The sequence below is a fragment of the Momordica charantia genome (assembly GCF_013281855.1).
Source record: "Momordica charantia cultivar OHB3-1 chromosome 6 unlocalized genomic scaffold, Mcharantia_2.0 BLBB01000006.1, whole genome shotgun sequence".
NCBI classification, from domain to species: Eukaryota; Viridiplantae; Streptophyta; class Magnoliopsida; order Cucurbitales; family Cucurbitaceae; genus Momordica; species Momordica charantia.
This window is the reverse complement of record NW_028275164.1, coordinates 26,108,166-26,131,228: the sequence shown is the minus strand read 5'-3', so window position 1 is coordinate 26,131,228 and position 23,063 is coordinate 26,108,166. Positions and strand designations below refer to the sequence as shown.

Genomic DNA, 23,063 nt, shown 5'->3' with positions numbered 1-23,063 from the left:
CCTTCATTTTGCCTTTAGAACTTCCATTCTATGATGTGAAATGAAGAACATGTCAGTGTTCGATTGATTGATCGATTGATCGAACATAGCGTGCTTCGTAATCGTAGTATCTTTCATGGATTGAGTTTTTGAGTCTTAATGGTATCGGCCAGAAACAATTTTACGAATCAACATACCGAAAACAATCCTTTTTTTTCTTTTTCAGTTTTCAAGGATCAAACTTCCACTATGTAGGTGTGAAGATATTTCAAGTGAAAACATTTTATCACTAATCATCTTTCACCCTTTTAAATTGTGAAGCTTATTGACCACAACCAATCAAGGACATTTTTTCGTTTACAGTTATTGCTAATTCATTTTGTTAATCAAACATACGGCAAGGAAGAATAACAAGAAGTAAGAAGAATCAGCTAGAGCTCTGAAATTACTTCACTATTGTACTTCTGAAATTCAACACTAAAATTCTAATAAAGCCATTACATGTCGTTCATGGAAAAATAGAAATCATGGTCAAATGCTTGTAGCTTTGTTCTGATGGGATCATCCCACACTGGTTTGATCTTTAAGCATTTGAGACTGTTCTACTGGTTGATGTCTGCCCCTCCAATTCTTGAATGATTCCATCTTCGTTCTCACCCGACATCTCCTCCAATAATTTCCCCTTCGCTTCTGGCACGAAGAAAGTAAAAACCATTCCCAAGAAGTTTACTCCGCCCAACAACAGAAGCGAGTTCTTCACTCCAATGGCGGGAGGATACACTGCATCGATTTTATTCTTGTCCTGGGTCCGAAATTCGTGAAGAAGAACATTGAGAAGTAGCGCATGGCAAAGCCAATTCGGTTGTCCTTATGAGTCCAGTGATCGTATGGAATTGCAAGAGCGAACATGAAGAAGAATCCCATAAGTTGAATGGCAAATCTTCCCATCTTGTCAACGAGCACCATTTCTTCGATCGCGTGATCGTCGTGGCTGGTGGAGGAATCCATCCGATTGCGCTGAAGATATCTTTCAGGAACAAGTTGTGGCTGTAGAATGCAATGTCAAGTAAAAACCAAGTAGTTGTAGTGCCAAGTAAGTGAGTTCCAAGAGGCAATTGCATTTGCATTTGGCGTCTGCTGCAGCTGCTTTTGAGTTTCTGCCTCAATATCCCAAATTATGATTTTGAAATGTCTGATGCAGCCTGTGTTGCATCTTTGGCTACAAGAGCTTCAAATTATGATTGCTGTGAAATGGTACCATCGTGTTTTCGCTACATCGAGTGCATTTAGAACTTCAAATTCCTCCTTTCCCATTCTTTGATTTCTATTTCTCACACACAACACCAACACCAACACCAACACCAACACCAACACAACCTTATTTTAAATTCTTTTTTACATGGCTTACGTTTCCTGTGCACAAGCACAAAACAGTGAAACAAACAAAACAAAAACAGATCACTTTATCAACAGAACGTAACCAAAAGGGCTGAAAACCATGGGACAGGAATCAAACAAAACAATCCCAGAAACCTGTTCTGTTTGGTTAAATGGGGAAGGAAGTTAGATGTGAATATGTGGAAGCAAACACACCACACCCCAACCTTTTTCCAATTCTCAATTCCCTTTTCCCCACTCCATTTTTATGCTTTTATCTACCTTTTTAAGTTCCAAGTTTATGGCTTTTAATTTTGTTTTGGTTATAAATTTTATTTTGGGACTCAAACATTAATTAATTCCCACCTATTTGTATATATTTTGATTTTCTTAATTTTCTTAGAATAGAACTTCCAAGTGGTTGAGGAAATGGGGGAAGAGGCAACTTTACGGAGGTAAAGAATGAAAGAAATTATAAAACTTTTACCTTCTTAAAACGTTGATATTCTATACTTAATTACAACTATATAAAAATATTTAATAATAGAATTAATTTATTTCATGAATGTCATACTTAATTTATTTAAGCTCTATTGGTGTATTGCTCCCACAAGTTTAAGGAGAAATTCAAAACTGGGAATAAATATAACTTTTTTATTGATGTTTGGGTTAATATATATAATCTCTAATATTTATTTCTTGATTTTTTCTGATTTGGGATTTGACGATTTTGTTCTTGAGTTTAGAAATTTGAAGTCTTCTATTTGTTTGGAGAAGATCTTCCACTTTTAGCTTGTTAAAAATGTTTGAAGTTGTCGATTTGTAGGATGATCGACCTCTTAAATTGTTAATCTTTTTAGATGATCCGCCTCTTGGTTTGTTGATCTTTTTGGATGACTAGCCTCTTGACTTAATCAGGTAGATTATGATCCTTCGATCTTAAATATTAGCGGAATTTTGATCTTTCTTGTATGATGAATTAAGCGGTGGAATGACCCCTAGAGTTTTTCATAGAACTACCCGTGTGTCTATTTGATTTTAAGTATATATATTTTCAACCATTCTCTGAACACAAGCCTATTGGAAACATGTCAAAGTGAGCATGCACAATAGTAACCACTTTTGAATGAACTAATTACCACTCAACCCAAAAGCTTAAGCTGATGGCTGGGATAAATTTAATTCATTTATATGGATTCTAACAACATGCAATATGTATGTGATATACATCTAATATACTACTGATATGAGTGTATGATATATTATTGATATGAATATATAATATACTACTGATATAAGTGAAAACTTTTGTTATATTGAAAAATTTTAAAAATAGATGACGAAATATTTTTGCTACCCGACTAAATTTCTTTTAATTTTACTTTACTTCTTTCTATGTTAAATAGATAAATGTTAACATAGTACAAAGGGCCCCACTGCAACTGCAACTCAAACATATTTGTACTACGGAATTTGAAGTCTACCAGCCCCATATTTATTTTTTTAGATTCGATTCATTTCAATCTCGATACTTTTAAAAAATATTCATATTTATTTTTCTCTTATTTATTTTGATTAAAATTTTTGCATCACAATCCACTCACTAAATTTATTGAAATATAACTATATTAAAAATCTTCTATTGTGTATAAATTTTGTAAATAGAAAAATGATCCATTTTTAAAGATATAGGGACATAATATAGACGTTTTTGAAGTACATAAATAAAAATAAATAAAAATAAACAAAAGTAGAAAGTACAGATATTAAATACTATTTAAACTTAATATAATCACAACATTTGTTGTACTTAAAAAAAAGTCACTCAAAATGTAATTAAATATATGGTGATGTTATCGAAACAGTTCATTTTCATGATTTTCCAAAAGCTAATTCAATAATTAATTTATAATTTGAGCTAAATCATAATTGCTTGCAACTTTTCTTTTAATTAATAAAAGAAATTAAAACTCCTTTTTTAGCACTATTTTTCCTTAAAAAACAAAAAGGAAATCTTATCGGAAATAACTCAAAACGCTCCAATGGACCACCTAGCATTTTCAATTTATGAAATTGGACTATATTTATATATCTTATCATAATCAATAGTCAAATTAAAATTAAAATCTTATATATTTATACACGAAACCAAGTTTAATTGGACTGCTGTGTTGAGGCGTGGGGGGATTGTTGGTACTGCTGATGTGAAATTTATGCTTATTAAATTGCTTTATAACTAACTTTTTTTTTTTTAATATATTGTAATTGATGAATGTACATTATTTGTCAACTATATAAATTAATTTTCTAATTCTATATCATATATTAAAATCCAATCTCCCCTCTCTTTCTGTGTGTTTGTATTTATATAAATAAGTGTAGGTAAGCCCCTAGGCCATATTAATTCTGTCTTGTAATACCCACTTGAAGATTCCCATTCTTTCAATAAATAATAAAAACCATAGCTTTTCTCCCTAACATGTTTGGTAGCAAATAATTAACAAGAGAATCTATGGGCTAAAGCCAGTTTTAGATGTGCAAAATGTTAAATTAAAAAGGAATAAAATATGATGGGATCATATGTAAATCTTAACCATCCATGTAACTTTAATTTAATCTTATGTACGGCTCTAAGATCCTTGTTCTAGTTTATTTAAATTAAAAAAAAAGTTATTAGAATGGGCTTTGTTTACGTTTAGATTTAAATATTGTTTTGGTTTTTGTAATTTCAGCATGTTTACTTCTAGAAATGTCAAATTTTGGAGCATAACAGTTATTGGGGTTGAAGATTAAAACCCTCCTACCTCCAATTTGTTATACTAAAAAAATGTCAGTTTTAGTTCTTCAATTTTGGTTTGTTTTAACATTACTTTCAAAACATTCTCCTTATGCTAAAATTTACGGTTACATTTGAACATTTTAATACAAGATTATGGTTTCATTTCTAGAAATTTATTGGGTGTGGTATTATGCTACAATTGTGATAAAAAAGAATGATATAAACAATAAAATGAATAGACCAAAACCGTCTAAAAAGGTAGAAACGAATATGTTTAGAAGATATAGACATGAAAATAAACTAAATAAAAAGCATTTGAAAATTCACTAATTTATATATGGACAACTAATATAGTTGAAATTTGATTGTGTAATGAGGTGTCTACAACAAGAAGCTAAGGAGAGAGCTAGGGTTTCCAATTTCCATTGATATGAAATGATTTTGAAATATGGGGTAGAGACAAATAGTGGGACATACATTTAATGCCACATTATTGGAGGGGATGATCAACAATGATAGAGATCACCAAGTTGACACCAAAACCAACATTACAATGTCTTCTATTTTATCCCTTCATTCTGCTTTTTCAGAATGACAAATTAATTGATATTTATCCTTCACTCATTTTTCCTTTTCTTTTCTTTTTCTTTTTCTTTTTCTTTTTCTTTTTTCCCTTGTCTCAAGTACACATGAAAAATCCCAAAACAAAATTATATTGATTTTGACCCGGGATCACGCATTATGACTGCATCTTTTGAGATTTTGAGATTTTACCATTTCTTTGTTCGACACCAAAAAATTAAATCAATTTTGTCAACACATGAAGATGATATCTCTAGTTAGGGACAATGATATACTATTGTTTACTTCCAACATAAACTCTTGTGACTTATCTAAAAGATATGCGGGTGTGTGCATACTCACTGTAGAATAAATTTGTGTAGGTGATATATATATATTAATACAATAAATATAGAGTATGTGAATGTAAACTTTTAAATTTGATCTCAAGAGAATGAGTACATGTCATGTTATTTACAACTGAGCTGTTGATGTTACCTAATATTGTACTAAAATATTAGTGAGTTAGTTTTGATATTTAATTCTTAATAAATAGTTTTTAAATACTAAATGAAATTGGAAGAAATTCAGGATTAACATATGGGATGGAAATGCAATAAATAAAAATTTCGGACAAGAAAAGAAAAAAAAGGAACAAACAAGAACATTACATTATTGACAAGTCAAATTTGATAGTCCACAAGTCTAAGACTTGCTCTATAACACTATCATCAACCTCACTTTACTTTGATACGATTTATATCCCCCAAATCTTTATAACCCTCACAAGAAATTAATGAAAATGGCTGGAAAAATGAAAGGGATATATTTACATTTGGTCTGGTGAGAAGTTCACGAAGCCATGAAAAAATTGAAGAAGAAGAAGAAAAGGAAAATCTCAATTAAGACTACTCTCACATGAACTTAGCATCAAAAGTTCCTCCAAATACTCCGTTCCCAAATCTTCCAAAATCATCACATTGTTAGTTTTCTTTATCTTCTTCTTCTTCTCCACCGCCGCCGCCGCGGATTTCCTTCTCAGCGAGTGTTTTCTCTTCAAAGCCACCACCGGCGAGCACCCCTCCTCCAGTTGATACTTAATGTCCTGCAGCGATTCCCTCACCATTTCTACCGGAAAATTCAGCACCGCCATTGAACCTCTCATCGAAAATGCCGCTTGATCGTACGCTAAAGCCGCCGCTTCGGCGCTGTCGAAAGTCCCCAGCCAAACCCTAACTCCGTGCCTCGTCGAATCCCTAATCTCCGCCGCGTACTTCCCCCACGGCCGCCGCCTCACCCCTCTGTAACTCTTCTCCGGCGTCTTCCTCTGTTTCTCTTCCTCGAAATCAGTCGAACTCACTTCGATTTCTTCCTTAACCACAATTTTGGATTCGGTTCCTGATGTTTGGCTGCCGAGAAAATCATCGGGAAATGCGAGGGAGCCGTGGATCGAGAAAATCTCGCTCCATGAGAAGGACGATTCCATTTCCGATGAACCGAACGAAGATTCCGTCGAGAAATCAGAATCAGAAAACGAAAAGTAGGAGGTCTCCATTTCAGTCGCTACTGAAAATCCGAGCGGGTTTTTCTTTTTGATTTTCTGGGGAATTGTTTGCTTCCTAAGAAACTTTGTTTTCTTTCTGTTTTCTCTGCTTAAAAGATTTTGAATATTTACCCCTATATATAACAGCGGAAAAAGGGAAGAATTTCGATCCACAAATATTAAATTAAATAATCTGGGCGGACGGATTACCAATATTTTAAAATTGGGGGGGGGGGGGGTGAAAAACAAATAACTTTTAGAATATGATGTTTATTTAAAAATTTATATAACAACTTGGCAAAAATTAAAAAAAGTAAAAAATAACAATATCAAGGGAACTAGATCACGTGCGTCAAAAAACGCCACAGACCCGGCGGCGCCATGGGACCCATTTCGAATTTAATAAAAGAAATTAATATCCGAATCATCAACTTAGCGGAATAGTTCGTGAATTATCGATCTACGTGGCGGAACACGTCATCGAGATATTTTTGAGAATTCACTGCAATTACGTTATTGTCTTACAGCTGGACATGGCACGAGGGCATTAGTTTAGTGGTTATAGATCACAGAAAGATAAATTAATTTATCAAATAATTGGGCTTTTTTAGTGCCAAGTTGCTTTTAAAGAAGGAATCTAATCAACAAACTTAGTTTAATTTAATGTTATGATTATTATAATTATATTAGAGAATAAATATTTGTCATTAATTTTTTCAATTATATTTAATCATTGATAAAATTTTACGTAATTATATAAAAATGCATAAAGAATTCTCGACTTTGTTGGTTTTATAACAAGAAAAAAGTGTTCAATTTTTTAAAACGAATCATGAGATAAACTAATACATATTGAATGATTATTTCTAGACCAAATGGTTGATATTCTATTTTTTGTTTTTAGTTTATCATTTTATTATATTTTGTTTCTTGATTTATTATTCAATAAGCAACCTCAGTGTTACAAAAATTTTATGTAATTTTTATGCATTTTTAAACTTAATTTTTATATTGTGTTTCCACTGATTTGGACTTTAAAAAAATTATGTAATCGTTACGTGTGTCGTAAGTCTCAACTAGTTATATGTTCATCGGTTGCACAGCCACCTATTTTCAAAATACATATTCAATTCAATGCAATTAAATTAAGTTTTTCAATACCAATACAAATCGAATTATTTAGTTCGGAGAAAAGTGATCGATTATGTTCACTTCTACCTTATTCTATTAGTAGATTTCATTTTCATATGCGCGTACTTAAAAAAAAAAATTTGTTTTCAAACGAGGATTATATTTTTATGAGTACTAATCCATCTCAAATTCTTCTTCAAAAATTTTATTCTTATTGTGATTTCTTGATCAAATATATATCTCTTATGGTTTAATAAGAAACCCTTACATTATTATTGAGAGATCTTCGTTGTTTCCACTTTTTTTTTTTTCATAATCTTTTAATTTTATAGCTAGAATTACTTCATCCAAACATCAAAATTATTCTAATTGAACTCTCTTAAATTCTTGATGGTAGGCGATTAAAAATTTGAAATTTTTTTTGAACCATATCGAATTACTATATGGTTAGATATAATAATGCATCTGTGACGCTTTTATCTTTTATTTATAATCTAGTGAAGAGAGAATAATGTTAATTGTATCAATAATAAGAATATCATATATATGGATGTAAAACCTTCTTTGATTAATATTGATTCAAACACACATTTTGCCATTCATATTATTTTGTTCTAAATCTAACTTTACGTAGGAATGTAGGAATGTACGAAAGCAGGTCAAAATTAAAAGCTAATATGAACATAGTTGACAATATTTATATGACATATATTCTTTTATCAAGGTTGTTGGAAGTTCAAATCCTCTCCCCCCACTTTTATTGTACTAAAAAAAAGCACATGAGAAAGAAAAAAAAACTACCTTTTGTAATATAAAACAATAAAGTATTAGCACAAAATGATTTTTTAAACTAATCATTAGGAATACATATTAGATCGGAGTTTGGGTTTTTAAGTCGGGAGATAAGTTTGGTTTACCTTTTAAGACAATTTATTAATCTCATGAGCTATATAAACTTAAATTAAAAAACCAAGTTATCTTTTAAGCTATAATTAATTTTGTTTTGCTAATCTCAAATTTACACAACTAAATACAAACTACATAAGTTCATATATTCTTCACCACCATCCAAATACATATACAAATTACACAAGTCTCAGAGACTTGGACATCTAGATATAGGAATAGGAAAAATAAGGAAAAATGATCAAATTAATTGGGGTAGCAGACAAGAAAACAGATAAAGAAAAGGAAATATAGATCTTTAATGGGTTAAATTTAAGAGGAACAGTCACTGTTGAGGAATTCAAAACAAGGGAAAGACACAAATTAAGTTGTCTGCTCTGATATAAACAAATCAAACTAAAAATAATATTACAAAATCCACAAGATTTTTCTCTTGGAGATTTGTATTAGAAAGAGAACCTAAAAAGAATTCACAGTTTGACTGTTTGTTTTTGTTTTTCTTTTCAGACAGCTTATAATGAAGAGGGTTTGCATCTGGTCTGGTTGTCCATTTTTCCTTAGCTCACTCCCAATAATATTAATCTTTACCCTTTCATTTATTTTTCTTTTTATATATATTAAATCCCACTTGCATATGTCCTTTCTTTATCCCTTTTCACACACAAACACAAGCATAAAGGGGTCCTTTTTTGTATTTTTACCCACATAATTTAGAATTGAACCTTATGAAATCATAATTATTAATATAATTTTAAAAGAAAATTGTAGCTAGTTAAAAAGAATCACGAGACTCTTCAATTCTACACATAATAGTAATAAAAATTCAATTGTGAATTACCTTGATAAATGCGAGGAAAAAGAAAATTAATTACCTAATAACAATCATATATTTTGGTCAATGTTCAACACTGACAAGTTTGAACAGTTAGTTTCTTTTTAATTAGAAAATTGGATATGCCCTTTTTGCTCTAATTTGTTAGGACAATCGAGGAGAATCCTATTTCTACTGTGTGTGAATACTTTTTTTAGATCTGTGCAGGGAAAAATAAAAAAATATAAAAAATAAAAAATAAAAAATAAAAAAGAGAGAATTTTGAAAATAGGGTGGTTGAAGGTTTTGCAACACAATTTGAAACAAATTGCAAGTAATGGGTCCAAAGAAATCTCCTTAATGTGATTAATCATTACGTATCCGCCAACCACTTGATTAATTAGATTTTAGCTACCCTAACTCCTTTTCTTACTTTTAATTTTTTTGTATTAATTATTGCTAGTGCCAACCTCTTTTTCCCTTCAAAATCTTTAACTTCCCTTCAGACTAGAAGAAGTATAAATTTAATCTCTAAACCAAGCTATATAATAATGATGTCTAATTAGTCTTTAAACCTTTTTTTTTCCTTAATTTCTCTAGAAAATCGATATTTTGTGATTTATACTGGGTGGTTTTCTATAATCGAGATTTGTGGTATGATAAACGTAGGGCTCAAATCTGGAATATGAGAAACCACCCATGGGGCCGGGCTCCTTGCCACTACCATCCCCAGGAACAATTAGTTTTTGAACTTTAAAAAATTTCAACTACGATTATGAGCTTTGAATTGTAGTTTATTGTATAGTTAATGACACAATTAATTAAATTATATGTTAGATACACGTTAGTCAATGGTCGTTTGGTAACATTCTCGTTTCTTATTTTGTCGTTTCAAATTTTATTAAGAAATCTAAGCATATATCTAACAACTATTTATGTTTCTTGTTTTTCATTTATTGTTAGAAACATTGTCAGTATTGTATAAAAATTTTAAAGACAACAAAAACAAGTTTCTTGTTTCTTGTTCCTGTTTCCAATTTGTTCCAACGTAGGTAAAGATCTTGTTTTATCATTCTTGAATCCCATAAGTGTGAGAGGTCATGCAATTATATTTTTTTTAATAAAAAAGAAGAAACATAAACAAGAAACCAGAACGTAACCAAACAAGCCCTAATTAATTTGACATAACATAACATCAAATGGAAGAGAAAAAGTATATACATAGTTATACAAAGTAAAGTGTATCGGTCTCATAGAAAGAATTCGTGCATATGTTGCTTTACTTTGTCCATTTGTATATGTATGTATGCACATGACACTAAAGAGAAGAAATAAGTGGATATATAGTTGAACAAAGTAGAGTGACACAGTCTATAAAAAGAATTGAATTTAGTCGTCAATATTTACGATATGATATGTGCTACTTTATTTAGTCCAACCATCCATTTTCTTCCAAATCTAATTTTACAAACATTTTGGTGTTATTAGGAGTAATTTAATATATTAAATGGCAAGGTGATTTAGATTTAGATTGGTGAGTAGGGATTTTGAGTGGCAAGCCACCCAACCAATCCAAAGCAACTTGCATATAGAGACTAGTGATGTAATCACCTCATTCCTATTACATGGGACCACGAATAAAAATGAAGCAATTTTTGGGTATGTTCATGAACCCAACTTAGTTTATTTATTTCTTTATTTCCTTCTTTTTAGCATCTTCATCACTCTCTTTATAAAAATTTAAAAAAAAAACCTCCCTAATTATATAGATATATATATATATATATATAATATGCACATTGATTTTGCTGACCATCTTGCTTCCAAATTTCGTTTCTTTGAGTTTTTAAATGATTATTTTTCGCTGTCCTATCCATAGCTATAAAGCTAGAAAGTAGCCAAGATTGCTCCTTTTTTTATTTTTTTTATTTTTTAATTTGCTTCCCCTCAACTATATTAATTATTATAACAAATTTATTTTGTTTAAGTTGCCCTCGTGTTGAAAATCAGTGGAGATGACTTCTTGAGTTCATTGCATCTTTACAATGGTTCTATTGCATTCCATTTTGGAACTCTTGGCTGCGAAAATTTTGTCATTTTATCATCCGCCCTCTTTATTTATTATGCTTTCTTCTAGATGGAAATGGACTGATGTTTTTTGGAACCCAATTTTTGTCTTTTTTTCTTTTTCTCAGGCATTTATTTTGAGGAATTTAATAATACTACTGTTCTTCAACATGTTGCTGTAGTTTAGTATATATATATTAGAAGAAAAAGGGGATTTCTTATAAAATTTATTTTAATAATGTGAGTTGGAATTAAGTGTGTTAATTAACTTAAATTCAAACATTAAAAACCCATTTGGATTTAAAGGGGGGAATGAAATAATTAATAATCTTGCTAGCTTCTCTTCTTTTTTTCTTCCTTTTTTTTTTTTTGGTTGTCTTTCTGAAATCATCATTATCCCTTTGAGAAACTTCCAATAAAGTTCTTTGATTTGAAAGTGATGGGTTCTGAATACATTCAAGCAATGTTTTGAGAAACCTTCCAAGACCTCATTCTATATATATGGGAAAAAAATATATATATTTTCAAATGGGTATGGAATATAATCAGGGTTTAAGAACTCTCCCTTTATTAAACCCATATTTTTCACAGGCTTTTGACTTTGTTCAGAACAACAAGACCTTGAACTTTTTTTAATTTTTAATATTATTTTTTTGCTTTTTCTAAAGTTCTTGTGGTCAGTTTCCTTCTTTTGTTAGGCAAGGGTGTGGAACTTGGCTGAATGCATTGCATGAAGAGAGAGATAAGAGAGAGTTGTATTATATGCAATAAAAAGAGAGGGAAAAATATAGAAGTTCAAACTTGAGGCTGATAAGGCATGCATTGATATCTGATCATGGGCATGAAGAAGCAGCCAAAAAAGAACATGAAACCTAGTTGACGTGTATGATAATTTCAAGTAACTACCATTGAAACTATTAATATCAGTTTTAATATATTTTATTTAAATTAGATATATAGCTTAGATTATATTATTTAATTATTTTCTATTTGTATTATGATTAGGAGTTATAGTAGTATAAATAGTTATTAGGCTTGTATCAAAATTGAACGATAATTCAATGAATCTCTATTTGTTATTTTCTTAATTACTTTTCTCTCATTCCTCTAAAATTGACACATCAAGACTCCAAAAAGTTAACAGTTACCTTATCATCCAAGAGTTAGCTTGCCTAACAAATTAAATAAAGAGGCTTTCAATATTGGCAACTTTCCAGTGAAAATCAAAACAAGATTAAAAAAAAAAAAAGAAGCAATTATCTTCCCAACCAAAACTAACAAAAAAAAAAAACTGATCAAATTGGTGAAGTTGGTTCTTAATTAGGTTGATCTAAGCAATTTAAGTGTAATAGAGCTTGAACTCAACTTCCAAACACAGAGCAAGCAAGGTTTGATTATTAAACACCATTATATTAATTAGTTTCTAGTAGATTTATTGTATTTTGCTTAAGTAGGGACGGGGATTAAAACTTATAACCTATTGTTCAAAACAGTGCCAATTACCGTGATAAACTTTGACTGTTTTTTTTCCTTCTTTGTTTGTACAAATAAGTGTACATGTGGGAAAGTTTTGTCATACTTCTCAAAGGAGAAGAGGATTCGTACAACTTTTGCCTTCATGCACCTTAAATCACTTCTAGACCATAAATTTAAGAAAGAGAAAAAAAATTCCTTTATGAGCCTAATTAGCTCGAAAAAAATTTAACCCTAAATTTTAATTCCATAAATTTAATAAAAATATTTTTCTATTATCGTTGAAATGTGGTTTAATAATAAATTAACGTAGATAACTGAACTCATTTGCTCCAAATCTTTTTGGTTTCCTTTATTTTTTGGACCAACGAACCATAACGGTTTGATTTTCCTTATCATTTTTCTTCTCCTATTTCACTTTTATGGTATTTTATATTAATTTGTATCCTAAATATGGGGCCAGCTATGGTTTCAACTTTTAGATTCCATTAAGAAATGTTGGTTTGAAACTAGTTGTTTTTGTTTTTAAAACGTGTGTGAGAGAAGAAATTAGTCATTTTGAATGGATGATGATTCAAATTAAGGTGATCATCGTAAATATCTAGAAGGGCGTTTGTTTTTTTTTAACCTAGATGCCCGAAATTTTAGAGGTTCGAAATTTTAGATATTCGATATTTTGAGATAGCGTTTTATGAAAGTTTATAAGGATACGACAATATTTGGATAACCACGTTTGTTTTACATCCTGGAATACCGTTATATTTATAGAATGTTTCATAAATGGCCTTACGAATATTTATATAATTTATAGCATTCATTTAATATAATAGATTTATTTGAATCAATTCAATATTTTGTGCCTTTTATACGTTATTTTCTACCACAAATTAATTCATATAATTTAATATGAATTTCATTTTCAATCTAATATTTTTCCAAAAAGATAATCATATAATTGATGTTATCTTTGATGAAATTTATTTATCTTAACATCACATTATATTTTTTTAATAGGAAAAATATCAAAGCTATTTCGATCGGTTGTAAAAAAAAAAAAGCTTAATTTAAAATTATATATTTATGATAATAAATATTATTAATAATATAATTCCTTCCAAATACTAAAAATAAATGGAGATATTATATAATTTTATTGCAGTTTATTTTATATGTAAATGTAATTTACAAATATATTTAATTTCATAGAGTTGTTTATGAGATGATCACTACATTAATTTAATTAAATTATAAATTTAAAAATAAAAATAAAGAATATTATTAAATAAAATAAAGAAATTTGATGAAAGAAAAATTTATGAAAGGCAAAAATGTAAATAGTAGATGCCCTCAGCACGGGAGTCTTGGAAACCCACCCTTCAAAAGGACATCTAAAATTCGTTAGATCTATTCCGTATTCCAAGATCGATATTCGAATATCTTACGTTCCCGCAAAATAAACATGGAAATCATAGATTTTCATGAAACAAACATGTCGAAGTGTATGTCAATATTACATCTTTTAATATACAATAATAATAATGATATCATATTAGATGATGATGATGGATTAAAGTATTAAATTATATAAAATATGATACTGTCCACGAAACAATCCTCCAACTTTCAGAATATTATATACTCTCAGTCTGTGTTTTGTGTTGTAAGTTACGTCGTCAATGGTTTGGTCATAGATCAATATATCAAGCTTACCCAAAGGAAGACGCCATAGTAGAAGAAGAAACACGTCATTTCTTGCCAACATTAATATTTTAACCACTTTTTAGGGGCCGTTTGATAACGATTTTTATCTTTTATTTTTAGTTTTTATATTTTTGGGTTTTCTATTTTTAAGAAAATTAAAACCGATAACTAGTTTTTTATTTTTTATTTTTAAAAAATAGAAAACCAAATATGTTTGGTAATCATTTTGGTTTTCAATGTTAGGGGGAAAAAATATATGTAAAGTAGAGATGACGTGAGGTGAGGTGTGGTGTGAGTTGGGATGCCCTCTGCATTCTCTTCCTCACATAAATTTTTAGTCCTTGTCTCCACTCATTTTCCGATCCTGAGGATCAAGGTCTAGGTTCATGGATCCTGGTCAACAAGGATTTTCGCAAGGAAAATTATCGATTTAGTAATTAATTTTAGTTATTTATAGAATTTAAAATAAAAAGATTAATCAATATATATATAAATTATATCTATTTTAGTAAAAGATTATTACTTTACTAGTATAAATAATTAATTTTAAAAAATATTTAATATTTTGTTCATAATTCTACTTAATAAAATATATATTAATTATTTCAAAATAGAGTTGGGGTCGGGGCAAGACATGGAGAGAAATGCATTCCCCTTGTTGGAGCAGTAACTCAATCCTCTAGAGATTCTTGTCATCCCTAGGTAGAGATACGAAAATAACAGCTCACAAAGATAAAATGAACTTTTTAAAGAGAGATTTTAGAATAAAAAGAAAAATATTTTGTGAAAAGAAATTTTGACGAGAGAAAAGTTAAAATAAAAATTAGAAGACGAGAGTAAAGTTGAGAGAAAAACCCGAAAATTAGAAAGAAAAATAAAAATTATAGTGAGAAAAAATTTAGTTTGAAAAACATTCTAGTGGGAGAAAAAAATAAATTAAAAAGAAAGAAAAGTTATAGTGAAAGAAAATTGAAAAATTTTGAGGTATATTTTCTAGAGAAAAAATAAATTAGAAAGCAAAAAAATATAAAAGAGGAGATTAGAGAGGTAGAAAATTTTGAAATAATATTAAATTTTTAGAGAGAAAAAGATGAGAATGATGTGTTAGAAAAAAAAAAAGGGATGAAAATATATACAGATGAAAATTTTGGAGGGAGAGGTGATAGTAAATATTTTAGATGAAAAATTTAGAAAGAGAAAGATAATTTCTTAGAGAGAGAAATTCCGGTAAAAAACTATTTAGAGTAAAAAAGAAATTTGCTTGAGTAAAATTTGTTGGAAAAAAAAGTTGAACTTGGAAAAAAAGAGATTTTGAAATTTAAATTTACATAGAATTTTAAAAACAACTTTTTAAAATAGAAAACATAAAATTGAATTAAAACAAACTTTTTTTTTTTTCAAAAACCAAAAACCAAAAATTAACCAAATGCAAAAAATATGAAAGAACAAAAGATGGAAATACAAGAAGATGGTAATATATGAAAGCAGAGTGTTTGCATAGCATCCATTAAAATTCACAAGAAATTGTCACAGAAGAAACAAATTTTCTTAGTGTTGTTTTATTTGGTCTACTAAACATATTTGAAATAACTTCAACCTTATCATCTTAATTAGTACTTTAAATTTGAACATAATTCGAATAAGACATAATTTTATAGCAAAACCAAAAAATTATGTTTGAATCCCGACTCGTACTAAAAAAAAAAATTGTAATTCTTTTTAATTAAAAAAAAAAACGATTGTAATTCCCAATGGCCAAATAGCTATTTATCCATTAGTTAGGCAGGGAAACAGTTCTACTATGTATCTATTTGGGCTGATGAAAAGATTCTCAAGGCCCAAGCCTAAAGGATGGGCGTTGTGTGGGCTTTGGAAAGGATGAACGCTTCAAAGCTTCAAAGGGTGGGCCTTGATTTTCTTTATAAAAAAATGTTTTCTCAGGATTAAATTAAAAGAATAATATTCAATTTGTGGCTTATGAAAATAAACTTAATTTAATCCAAATGTACTTAATCCGTGGATGTGTCAGAAAATCACTCTACATATATATGTGGGAAAAAAAAGTTCTGGATAAATTTAAAATTGTTTTCTTCTATGACAATTTCTTATCCAACCACGTATTTTCAGATATTATATATACACATAAATGTAACATTTTAATCACCTAATTGAATCAATCGTAATGACAATTTTCATTTTTTTATAAATCTATAAAAATGATATATTTTCCTTTTTTAACCATTAAGAAGAGAAAAGGGTATATTCCCGTATATCAATATTATGTATCAATTTGGTGTGATATTTCCTTAATTTTGTGGGTTTTTGTATTATTTTTATACTCTATACAAGAAATTAAAAAAAAAAAACTTGTAAACAAAAAACGTGCAAGACATGTGACAATAGCGCACAAGCGAAATAACTGGCCCAAAAGATTTGTTATTGAAAAAAAAAAGAAGGAAAAAAGGAAAAAAAAAAAAAGTTCCCAATTCAGTTACCTCCCTCTTATCTTCCACACAGGGGAGCAGTTCAATTTTCAGAGAAGCTGAAATGGCTGCTAATTAAGCTTAAGGAGCCGCTCCATTTTGCAGGCGGGCCTCCTCCATCACCATCCTTCAGCTCAAGTTACTTTTTTGAAACTGCCCCAAATGAGATCGGCGACATTTCCAAGGACCCATTGCCCCAACTTCTTGCTTCCCATTCATGGCTTCAGCTCTTCGACTACGAAGAACTCGATCCCTTTTGCCGCGCCCTTTAAATTTAAACCCACTTTCTTGAAATTTCAAGCGAAACCGGCCCGGTTGGTTGTATTTTGTTATCGGGATTCCGAGAAATCTGCCCGGTATGAAGAATCCGGTGATCGTGACTCGGAAGCTGTGGGGGTCGAACATTCGAATGGGCCTTTCATGGAGGAGAATACAGAGCAAAACCAATGGAGCCTGGAAGTGGGAAGCCCTAGTGTTGGATTTCGGCCTCTGGCCAAATTGAGCTTCAGCGATAAGGCTTTTCTTCTCTTGACATTCATCGCGTTAACGGTAACTTTGAATTAGATCAATTTCTCTCTATATGTTGTGTGTGTGTGAATTTCTCCGAATTTTGGTAGTTGTCAGACTATGCTCTTCAGTCTTCCCTGAAGACTAAGGGTTTTATAACCTTGAGATTTGAGAATTATTGGTGGACATGCGGCCTTTTTGTTTTTGTTTTTTTTCCCCTCTTTCCTAGTTGATTGTTAGTAGTAGTTCTTAACAAATAGATTTTTTCTTGGTCTAACCGGTCCTCCAAAGTTTCTCCTAACAACGTTGGACTAATACTGATGCTAATTAACAGATCAATTGCTGATTATAGAGATGTTATTTTTTTAGTATCATACAATCATGTGTTAAATAAACTATATAACAAACTAATGAAAGCATGTTGCCTTAGCTGATCGTTTCTAGATGGGTTTACTCTTACAAGTTACTTATTGTTCGAGACGGAGAGGAATAGGATAATCCTTAGGTGCATGGGTGTATTTCCATTGGTTCCATAGATGGAGATATAGCAGATATTTGTGATTATATGATTGGTATCTTTTATTTCAAAATCTAGAGTTGAGCTCTGGATTGAAAAATTACTTGAAGCTTTTAGTTGCCATGACTCCGTAAGGAGTTAATTGTTTGATATTGGGGCTAACGTGAGCATAACTTAGTGGTAATTGGCGCATTCTCTTTCTCGTGAGGTCGGAGGTTCAAACCTTCGTACCTCCAATTTGTTGTATTAAAAAATATATATCTATATATATACTTATTTGATACGGTGACATATCGAATTACCGGCTTTCATTTATTTGGTCATTGAGCATATGTATAAACATTGATTAGTGCTAATTGGTGCAGACTTCGGTGGCATTTACAAGCCTTGTCATTGCGGCTGTGCCAACGCTTTATGTAAGTTCATTGATGACCATTTGAACTTTTAAGTTAAAATTAGCTTTCAGATACACTTTTGTGCCTTTTTTTTCTAATTTTATCCATATATTTTCTGAGTTCTCTTTATACAAATCCATGTATTAAACAAGAAAGTAGTCTAACAAGACAATTTGGGCCTAACATACTACTAACAATGTGATGAAGTATGAATCTGAGAGACATGGTTTTTGAAAAATGTAATGTAGGCAATGCGCAGAGCTGCTATTTCACTTTCAAAGCTAGCTGACACAGCTCGTGAAGAACTTCCTGGTACCATGGCTGCCATTAGACTTTCAGGCATGGAAATCAGCGATCTCACTCTTGAACTAAGTGATCTAAGGTGAGAACCGATCCTTATCTAGGTCGTCTCTCCCTATTTGAAATTGGTTTTGAGATGGGGCATTGTTTCTGTGACAAGCTGGATATCTTGTAGTTCTTTTGAATATTTGGTTCCAGAGAAATAGGGGTATTTTCTGGGTATTGAGAATGCTTGGGAGTAAGTCTGGGATGTGGCTCACTTTGATAGTCCTCTTTGCATCTTCATCATGAAAGATAGTCCTCTTTGCATTCATGTTCTGTAATTACCCTTTGCTTTTTAATCATAATGGTCAGAGTCCTATATCTTTCCCGTGGTTCCACTTGTGTTCTTGTATGGCCCTCTTTTGATTGTACTCTCATTCTTCTCAATAAAAGTGGTTTTTAAGCGGTTCAAGAGATCTATTTCTTGAGAACCAATCAGGAAACCAAGTGTAATGTTAAATCTTGTTCAGGTGGTTGTTCTCTTTAGCCTAATATACGATCATATCTGTTGTCACTACAAATAATATTCTTCATGGAGGCCACTGTAGAATGCGAAAACAGATCAAATATGAATAGGGGTTTCATTGATAGCAATTTTTCTCTCACTTATATGGCTTTGAATCTTAGTCCCCAAGGGGCAGCCTTGTTGGCTAAAGCTTACGATCTCAGAATAATACCTATCCTGTAGTTGCATGTTTGAACCTTCGAGTAAACTTAATAAGATAAAAATCCTTGATGTCTCCGGGGTGTCCTGGATTAGTGGGGTGGGGCCCTTGATATAGATATGTATATAATATAGGCTTTGAATTTTATCGTATGTTTCTTGTGCCATTGTCTCCCCTTTTTGGGCAAGCACAATCATTCTGACTTTTCTAAGTAATCCATCTCCTTTCTGTTTTGAACGCAGTCAAGAAATAGCTGATGGGGTAAACAAATCTGCCCAGGCTGTCCAAGCAGCAGAAGCTGGAATTCGACAGATCGGTGCAATTGCGCACCAACAAACTATGTGTATGTTTGACTACAAGCAATCTAATATTACTCATACTACATATTCTTATGACTAATCACCAGAGCTTAACAGCTTGTATTATGTTGTCCGCATGATTCAGCAATGATTGAAGAGAGAGCAAGCCTGCCCATTATTTCGTTGCAACCTGTTGTTGCTGGAGCTGCAAAGAAGACTTCTCGTGCCGTTGGCCAAGCCACCCGAACCATCTTGAAAATGATCACAAGAGGAGAAAGTACGGAGAATGAGGATGATAATAGTATAGATAGACTGGAAGTTTAAGCTTACCGATTCCTGCTTGAAATCAAAACAATTGTGTAAATATCACACAAGCATAGACCTCGACACGAAATTTACAATCCCGTATTTGTCGATAGGAAGGCTTGAAACACATGTTCAGACATCCAAAGTTGGAAAGCTTTCCACTACCTTTAAACAAAGGCACATTAGTGAAGCTTCGTTTATTATTCTTTTTCCAACTTGATTTCAAGTCTGTAAAGGCGATGTAATTTTTTCTTATCTGTCAAGACTAGTGGCTAAATGTTAATCTACCATTTTATCAACTCGACATTGAGTAATTTATACCGCTCTTACATATCAGAAATGTTCATTTATGGATTCTCTCCTTGAGAGAAGGATCTTTGAAACCATTGAGATCGGCTAAGGAAAAAGGACAATGAGTCTAATCCAACTGGTTCAATTGTTCATTTGATTCATCCTCAGTAACACTTCATGAGTTCCCTGAAACGGGGGCGTGTAAAGGTTTTCCCAGGCGAATAGAGATTGGTCAGGTTGCACTATCTGGAAAAGTTGTATTTTAAGGCGAAATCATATTCATCCTAAAATACTGATTGAGCTCACCGAAACCAAACTCTCTGTTTGATAACTGAACTGTCTGGAAAAGCCGTCCATAAAATGTAGTGTTCAAGTTCAATGTTGAAGAAATTTGCAGAAAGAGCCTGTTGGAAAGGCTTTTGGCTCTCAAGCAGGAGGCTGAAAATGGGGTCACAAAGAATATGATACTGCCTTGTAATGACTAGGCACCAAGAACTGTGGGGGTCTGTCCATCCCCATTTCTTCTACTTCTTTTCTTCTTTTTTAAATAATCCCCCACCCCACTTCTTTATTACTCTCTCTCTCCCATAAAAAATAAAAAGATGAATTTCAAAATGAAACCAGTGGGTATGGAAGTCAACAAGTGTTTTAAATACACAAGATAAACTTTAGATTTTCTTTTCTTTCCCCTAAAACCCATGCATGTAGATGTAAGTACATATGCATGTGCATGTGCATGTGCATGTTCATGTTCCTTAAGTTTCCACACTCATCCTCTTACATTTTTAAAAATTTCTTCAAAAAGAAAAAGGAAAAAGAAAAGAAAAAGATCTAGTGGATCCTCGGCTTATTATTTTAATCTTCTGACTTTGTCAAAGTAACTTTATGAATATTAATTTATTGGTATCACTCTTGTATAAGTGTTGGTCATCAAGCTAATAAACATATCCCACATCCTCTGCTTCTGCTTCAAGAATCCTACCTCTCAGTCTCCCACATTCGCTTTATGGAACCAGCTCAGAAACACCTCCATAGTTTTGAATCCCATGCTCTTCCACCCATCAAGAACCAACAGTTTCCAACTCATCAGTATCCCTTTTCTACTGTTTCTGATTCTGCTTCTCCTATTTTAGCTGTTGCAGTTCTAAGTGTCATGGGCACAGCTTTCTTACTTCTGGGCTATTACATCTTTATTAATAAATGCTGCTCTAACTGGCACCAGTTTAGTCTGCTGAGGAGATTTTCTAGTTTCCATACCCAACAGCATGAAGATCCTTTCATAGCTCTATCTCCAACAATGTGGAATCGCGGGCTCGAAGAGTCGATGATTCGCGAAATCCCAGCTTTTCAATTCGAAAGAGATGGTGGAGGTAGAGGTATCTATGGCTGTGTGGTTTGTCTGAGCGAGTTTCAAGACGATGAAATGCTAAGAGTCCTACCAAAATGCAGCCACACATTTCACTTGGACTGCATTGATATCTGGCTCCAAAGCAACTCCAATTGCCCTCTTTGCAGAACAAGCATTTCAGGCACAACAAAGCCTCCCATTGATCATATTGTGGCTCCAAGCTCTTCCCCTCAAAACTCACAGCTTCTCTCCAACAGCCTAATGGGCAGTGATGAAGATTTTGTAGTCATTGAATTGGGGGGTGAAGATGAAGTAGTTTCCTCAGCAGGGCAACAAGAGAGGACTGTTTCAAGAGAAGTACTAGTTCAGCAGCAGCCCAGAAATCATTCGCCGAAAAAATTCGAGAACAAAGTCGGCAAATCGAAGACTCGGAAGTGTCACCATGTCTCAATAATGGGAGATGAGGGCATCAATGTTAGAGAGAAAGATGATCAGTTCTTCATCCAGCCCATTAGAAGATCATTTTCCATGGATTCTGCAGCCGATCAGCAGCTTTACTTAACCGTTCAAATGATAATTCATCAAGGTAGCCAAATTACCGAGTCTAGTAGTACTACTGCAGAAAGTGATAGCAGAAACCGAAGATCTTTCTTACCATTTCGATCGGGACGAGGATTCAAAAATGCAATTCTTCCACTTGAGTCTGATTTGTGAATATCCCATGATTGATTGATTTCATTCAGATTTAGTTTCTGTTTGCTTTTGATTTCAGAAGGCGGTGAAAAATTTAAACAGGTGAATGAGGTATTACACACAAAGACAGATGGTGCTTATTTGTAACTTTTTTTAATGAAATTTTACTCAGTATTGGAAAAGAGATGAAAAAATGGAACTTGCTGAAACTTGGCATGGTATTTGAAATCATTGCTTAAACCACTAAACATTGCCTTGCCTCTCTTTCTTTTCCAAGTCCTCATCAATGAGAAAGAATGATTGCTTGTCTCCTTTCTTTTGGGTTCTTGGTTATGAATGGAACACAGAGAAGAGTGGACCCAAATTCTGAGTCGAAACCAGTTGAAGGCTCCTTCACACTTATCTTCATCTTCTTTACTCAAGTCACAAAGGCAAATCATGTATTGCAGAACTTATGATTTCCTACATGCTCAATTATTCCATAGCATAAATTATTCCATAGCATAAATTATTCCATAGCATATCATTCATTTTAAGCAAATCAACTAATAAATTCTGCAAAACAACCGCGCAGTTAGATGTTCACACTTCACTAATAGATGTCTGCTGCAAACATGAACTATTGACAGTTGATATTTGTAACCCCTCTTAGTAAGATTGTATGTGTCATGATTTTCATGATTGGAATGAACATAAACAGCATAAAGAATCAAATTTCAAAAAGAACGTAAAAAGGCCTATATCGCTTTGAGTTGAAGGGAAGGAAGTGAAAATGCACAATCAACTAATCAAGTAGAGCCCATCATTTTATTAGAGAACTAAGTTTTTTGTTATAAAATGAGACACTTCCAACTACTATTCCTAGCAAAAACAATGAAAAGAAAATACC

The 23,063-nt window shown here is 31.9% G+C and overlaps 1 protein-coding gene and 3 pseudogenes across 1 annotated transcript; 2 read left to right on the top strand and 2 right to left on the bottom strand.

The window, feature by feature from the left end:
- Window positions 1-59: 59 nt before the first annotated feature.
- LOC111015307 (inorganic phosphate transporter 1-4 pseudogene) lies at window positions 60-1,479 on the bottom strand (annotated as a pseudogene).
- A 3,863-nt stretch (window positions 1,480-5,342) lies between these two features.
- LOC111015318 (ethylene-response factor C3 pseudogene) lies at window positions 5,343-6,369 on the bottom strand (annotated as a pseudogene).
- Window positions 6,370-16,773: 10,404 nt separating this feature from the next.
- Window positions 16,774-20,141, top strand: LOC111015355 (chitinase-like protein). Its single transcript, XM_088125240.1, has 5 exons — window positions 16,774-17,360; window positions 18,201-18,251; window positions 18,479-18,612; window positions 19,480-19,580; window positions 19,682-20,141. Exons 1-5 carry the CDS (start codon window positions 16,974-16,976, stop codon window positions 19,858-19,860), a joined length of 852 nt encoding a protein of 283 aa, XP_087981366.1. The 5' UTR covers window positions 16,774-16,973; the 3' UTR covers window positions 19,861-20,141.
- Window positions 20,142-20,263: 122 nt separating this feature from the next.
- LOC148211018 (RING-H2 finger protein ATL1 pseudogene) lies at window positions 20,264-22,966 on the top strand (annotated as a pseudogene).
- The last annotated feature ends 97 nt before the right edge of the window (window positions 22,967-23,063 follow it).